Source organism: Muntiacus reevesi, chromosome X (genome assembly GCF_963930625.1).
Source record: "Muntiacus reevesi chromosome X, mMunRee1.1, whole genome shotgun sequence".
Classification (NCBI taxonomy): domain Eukaryota; kingdom Metazoa; phylum Chordata; class Mammalia; order Artiodactyla; family Cervidae; genus Muntiacus; species Muntiacus reevesi.
In genome coordinates this window covers 43,295,014-43,301,125 of record NC_089271.1, presented here as the reverse complement: position 1 = coordinate 43,301,125, position 6,112 = coordinate 43,295,014, and the positions used below count along the sequence as shown (strand labels likewise).

At 35.4% G+C, this 6,112-nt stretch overlaps 1 protein-coding gene across 15 annotated transcripts in view; it reads right to left on the bottom strand.

Annotated features, from left to right (window-relative positions):
* The window catches only part of KDM6A (lysine demethylase 6A), a 179,418-nt gene that overhangs the window by 42,990 nt on the left and 130,316 nt on the right, over nucleotides 1-6,112 (bottom strand). For 4 of the 15 annotated variants that reach the window (XM_065916544.1, XM_065916548.1, XM_065916547.1 and 1 more), the window contains 4 exons: nucleotides 5,956-6,111; nucleotides 5,299-5,394; nucleotides 4,278-4,379; nucleotides 3,217-3,612 (listed from right to left, as the gene is read on the bottom strand). In XM_065916544.1, coding sequence (XP_065772616.1) covers nucleotides 3,217-3,612; nucleotides 4,278-4,379; nucleotides 5,299-5,394; nucleotides 5,956-6,111 — 750 coding nt within the window. The remainder of the gene's footprint in view (nucleotides 1-3,216; nucleotides 3,613-4,277; nucleotides 4,380-5,298; nucleotides 5,395-5,955; nucleotide 6,112) is intronic. The other 11 variants (XM_065916549.1, XM_065916555.1, XM_065916553.1 and 8 more) reach the window with 4 other exon arrangements.

Below are 6,112 nucleotides of genomic sequence, written 5' to 3'. Positions count from 1 at the left end.
GCTATAAAGGAATAAAAATTTAGCTGATGGCAAGATATTTATATACTAAAGGCTGACTTTAATCATCTAGTTAAAATCAGCAAGCATATCCTTAAAACGAATTCCTAAAGCTAAAAATTTTAAACCTATCTACCAAAAACCCCCCCAAAAAACAAAAAAGCCTAAATGCATGAAAAGTTGATACACATTAATGGGCATGCAATACAATCTGGTTTTAAATGATTAAAGTAAGCAACTAAAAATTCAATCACAGTAGTAGCTGAAAGATAAACTAAGTTATATGAAACTTTTCATAAAGTAAAAATACTTCAATATTATAAGCATATCAAGTATTATCCAAAAAGAATTCAGGTGGGTGTCAAAATTTCATGTGTCATCAAATTTCTACTCAGAAGCTAATCACTTAACAAGTTATAATAATCATAATATGCAAATACAAAAGTAACCATTTTATTACACTGCCTTTAAATGCAAATCTAGATTATTTTAAGCTATACATTTTTTAAAGAGGACTTGCTGAACATACACCTACAATTTATATAATTTTACTTTCATACCTTAAGTGGAACCTGTGAATGAACTCTTTGAAACTATAATGTAAATTATTATAAATCTGTATTTTCTCCCATCATCACAAGCTAAATAGTAGATATATCATATGGGTCTATCAATGGTCTAGTTTTCATCACAATTTGAGAAAACTATTTGAAAAGGCATAAGACAGTATTGAAAAAGTCTCTAATTATGTTAATGCAGACATAGAGGCTCCTCAGCTTCACTAGTCATGCAGCAACTTCATTTGGGAAACCTCTGATTTAGGATCAGTTCAACAGTATTTTTAATCAACTTTCCCAACTGCATTACCTAAAGCTCCTATGGCCACTGGCATTGAAAGGCCTGCAAAGCAAAAACTGAGGCTCTGCCACTTAGTATTCAGTCATGTACAGAGGCTTCATGGTCTGCAAACTGAGGGTTCTTTCACTAAAATTATGTGTTTGTTTTTTTTTAAATACCAATAAACAACTTTGTATTGGGGTACAGCGGATTAACAATGTTGTGGTAGTTTCAGGTGAACAGCAAAGGGACTCGCTATAGATACACATGTATCCGTTCTCCCTCAAACTCCCCCGCCCATCCAGGCTGGCATGTAACATTGAGCAGAGTTCCCCGTGCTATACAGCAGGTCTTTGTAAAGATAGCAAATTTCCAAAGTAGGGTGAAGGAAGTTATTTACTTAAAATCTCGGCAACTAAGGAAGCCAGGGAATTAGATGCAATAAAGAACAATAATAGAATCACTAAGTTACAATCATAATAAAAGTTCTCATTTATTAACTACAAATTATACCTTAGCACTACAGGAATCCTAACAAAAATCTCACGCTATCCTTTTAACAATCCTTCAATGTTTAAACACACTGAACCTTCAAAATCCCATCCTCTCACCTACCCAAACAATTCTCTCCTTTTTCTCCTGCGTTAATTTCCTCACATTACCAACTCAACCTGTAATCACTGATTGATTCACACTTTGATCACAGTCCCTTCCTTGAAAGACTTGACTTTAAGGGTATCACTCATATTCTCCTATATCTCCTATTATCCTCACAAGTCACTCCTCTTCTAGTTTTGTTAGTTTTCCAATTTTCTGACCTATTATATTGGAATGCCCCAAGGTTCAGTTTTGAGTTCTCTTTTTTCCCCTATCCTCACCCCTTGGTGATTTCATCCAGTTTCCTTCATCTTCCCCAGTTTATCAGGATAGCTTAGACTCCCGTTTTCTCCATATCCACTCTATTACCTAATACTGTTGGTTCTACACCCAAATGTGCCCAAAAGTTGACCATTTCTACTGCTGCCAGCCTGGGTTGAGCCGCCACCATCTCTTAACATGGATTGTAACAGTAATCTCCAAATGGGTCATATCATTTGTACTTTTACCTCCTTTAGCCTATCCACTGTGTACTGGAGAGGATCTAGTCAGACCACCTCACTCCATTCAAACCTCCCTAAAGTTTCCCATTTAACTCAGAATAAAATCCAAAATCTTTATACAAGGGCCTACAAGGCTGAAAATGATTTAGCTAGCCTGTGTCCAAACTGGAACACATCTACCTCTCATCCTGCTCAGCCATGCTTTTGTCACCTTGATAACCCTAAATATGCAAAACATGCTTCAGCCTTAGGGTCTATTGCTCCTTGTTGCTCCCTAAACCTGAAACACTCTTATCACAAATATCTTCAAGTGTGTGTGTGTGTGCGCGTGCTCAGTTGCTAAGTCGTGTTCAACTCTTTGTGACCCCATGGACTGTAGCCCACCAAGCTTCTCTCTCCATGGGATTTTTCAGGCAAGAATACTGGAGTGGATTGCCATTTCCTCCTCCAGGAATATCTTTAAGGCTCACTTCTATAACTCCTTCAGGTCTTTATTCAACTACCCCTACCAGTGAAACCTTCCCTGACATTCTTATTTATTACTACAACTCCTCTACCGTCAATCTCTAGTACTCCCCAGCTCCATTTTCTAGTATATTATTCCAGAGAACTAATGGTAACATTACCTTATATTCCATATGTAATGCCTATTTATTATCTGTTTATGTACATGAACTAAGACATTTTAAAGTTCTTAGAAAAAGAACTTATTTTAGTTTTACCAATAGTACATCAAAGATTTCCTTGTAGTAGACTAATAAAAGTATAAGCAATTTGGCAAGACATATTTGCAACATTTCTTTTAAAAGCTCTTTGACCCTTCAGTTCTGCTTTGGTGCACCTGCTCCATGGAAACAATCCAAAACATAAGGGAAAACTATGAGGATAAATATTCAGAAGTAAAAACTTTTCCTCCCACCAGAGTAAATACTTACCACTTAGAATAGCACTTGATCTAAGTAGGCAATATTTACAGAAATGAACTAAGAAACATTACTATAAATGCTTAAGATGCCATTGTAAATTAGCAGTGAGTTTTGGGGAATTGTATGATCTATTTTCTTTTTTTAGAAATTTCTAACATTACCTATGTGTGTAAATCTTATATGAGAAAGAAAAAATCTACACACAATACTGAGCCACAATGTAGTAATCACACCGTAGTACTATAAATGCTTATAAAAAGTTTCCCAAACTTTTATTTCTCCTCTCGACATGCATAAAATCAAATAAAGACAACTATTATGTGAGAAGCCAAAAAGGCAATTAGTCCTTCTATTACCTGAGTGGAGTTAGATAGTTGGTTTTTCCACGGCTCCTCTGCGCTGCTGGTCAGGTTTGTGCGGTTATGAGGTAGAGTGAGTGCGTTTCGCTGCAGGTAAGGCACGTTTCCATTACTTCCACTTCCTGTTATGTGATTATTGCCTATCAAAATAGTGTCTGTACTTCCCAGCGTTCTTGATGTGCTACAGGGAACATGGCCTGCAGAAAAGGGTCCATTGGCCAAAGGCTGCCCAGGGCAGGCAGGGCGGACTCCTGGTTGAGACACGCTAGGCACTCTGGTCAGAGCAAGCTGTGGCTGCTGGCCAGAGACTGAGTTTGTAGGCAGTGATGAGTCAGCTGATGGCCCGTTAGGAATTCCAGTAGATCGTACCTGTGCAACTCCTATTTGTCTCATCTGTCAAAAACAAAACAAAACAAAACATAAATGCTGCCTGTGTGGCCCATAAGGAACAGAATCAGAATATGAAGATACATAACAAGATAATCTTTGATTTTACCCTAACATTTAATTTCTCTAGGTTAAAAAATACCTTTTTAAGACAAGCAATTGTGTTTCTTCACATTCAGATTAGCTTCCTCAGAAAAGCAGGAATCTACTTAATCTTAAGAAATATCTTTTTAGTAAATGACAAAAGAAAGCAGTTGAAAATTATGGAAAAGAAATCAAATTTACAGGTCTCTTCCCTATCACAAAATAGGGGATCTTAAAATTCCATTTTATCACATTTATATGCCAGATTCTCTGAGTTAAACAAACTTGAAAGAACCTCACCTGAGTTTAGGATGTAGTTTGTTAAGTATTAAATAATATAGATAAAACTCATGCAAAATAACATGTAAATTAACACTAAGTCATGTTCAAAATCAAATTTATAGCTGTTTTTTTCCCTAAAAATCTCTGTCCATTATCAGTATTTTAAGAAGCACACATAATTAAATCCCACCAAACACTAGTACAAACCAGAGGTGGGCATAAACATACTCTCTAAAATGATATTCCAATCAACAAAAATATTCAAATGCTAACAAATTTTAGGGGTAAAACAATGCTGTACACACTTGGTGTTGCTGCATTAAGACAAACTGACTTTCCAGCTGTTCCAGCATCAGTTTCTGTGCTGGATTTAAATTATTTCTATTTGCACGGAGCTGTTCCAAGTGCTAGAAGAAAAAGAAGAATGCAGTCAAAGACATATCTAAGAAACAAGCTCATTATTCTAAGCAACCTTTCTATAAAACTCTGAACGCTGTCTCGTCAAAGATACTGATTTCTGACCAATGGCAATCAATCCCAAAATGAAGTCCTTTAAGAAGTTTGAGAAAGTTAAGGAATAACATTTATCTCAGAAGGTTTACTGTAATGGGATCTTTGAGATAAATGGGCATGAGATTTTACTCATCAATAATTATCAGGATTTACACAGAAAGTTCTTTAAGCTTAAAAATGCTTTATGACAAGTACTAAGAAGCACTGTATGAAATAGGAAAGTCTGAAGACAATCTATCCAAAACTAGTAATTTGCCTAAGTAAAAGTATGACACCTACATAAAGAAAACACGATGTAGTCACAGAAGAATTAGGAAGCTCTTAATATATTGACATGGAAAGGTCTGCATAATACACTATTTAACAGTATATACAGCATTTTATCATTAGTATAAAAAGAGAAGAAAAATAATAACATATGAGAGAAAGGAGATGAGTTATTTGCTTGGACATGCATGACATCTCTTGAAAGACAGATAAGCAACAAGTAATACTGGTTTTCAGTTAGGAGGGGAACTGAGTGGGTAAGGATAGAAGTAGGAGAATTTATTCTATATACTCTAAACTTATACTTAGGTGGTTTGAACCATGAGAATATATTGGGGGGTGGGGCAGAGGTAAGTGGGGAAAGAAAAAAAAGAATGAATTATCTCTATTACTCTGGTAAATGTGGGCTCAATTTACTTATGTATCTATTAATTGAGTTTACTGCCATTCAGTTTTAAGAAGTAATACTTAAAAAAACTTAGAACTTTAGTACCTCTACTTTTCTTTAATAGGAAAAACAATCTGTCAAAAGCATGTTTTACATACCTGTAATTTCTGTGGTGTCATACACCATGAATGACCTTGTTGCTGTACTGGAGGATGTGACACTGCATGGCCACTACTCCAATTATCAGAAGTATTCTGAGGAAAATTGATTAAAAAAAAATTAAAGAATATTTGGTTAAATCCATAGAGTTAACAAAATGACTAATGGAGGTCAAATGACTATGAACTGGAATATTTACATATAAAAAAGATGTTATGACATTTAGTTCTTTTAAAAGTAATTTTACATGCATAGTAAATTTGGGAACTTAAAACTTAAGAAAATATTGATTCTTTAATTAGCCACCCAAAAAGGCCCACCCCTAAACTATGGCCCAAATGACTAACCTAAATACCACACTGTCCACTAGGTTCAATGTTAAGTTTATTTTAATGTCAGTAGAAAGTGATGATGAAAAGTTGTGTTGAGATCTTAACGGCAGGGAGATGAGTAAAATGATTTGATGAATGCAAATTTATCCCTACTTTCCATATTTAATATGATACTAAGAATTTGGAATGAAAAAACTCAAACCTTTCACTCATTGATGTCCACAGATTTAAAATAAAGGACAGGAGATGTTCAAACTGCACAAGTTCAGAGCAGTTAGGAATTTCTTTCTTGACTGGGATTTTCTATTTCTCTAAAACATATACCTTTGTTGGACTAGATGTTCTTTTCCTCTTGGCAGGACTGGACAGGTCATCTACTTGGCTAGAAGGAATCATGTGTAGTGGCAAGGACTGCTGTGAAATTGGTGTCTGACTGAGGCCTAATACAGGTTCAGTATTTGGATGATGAGGTTTACATGCC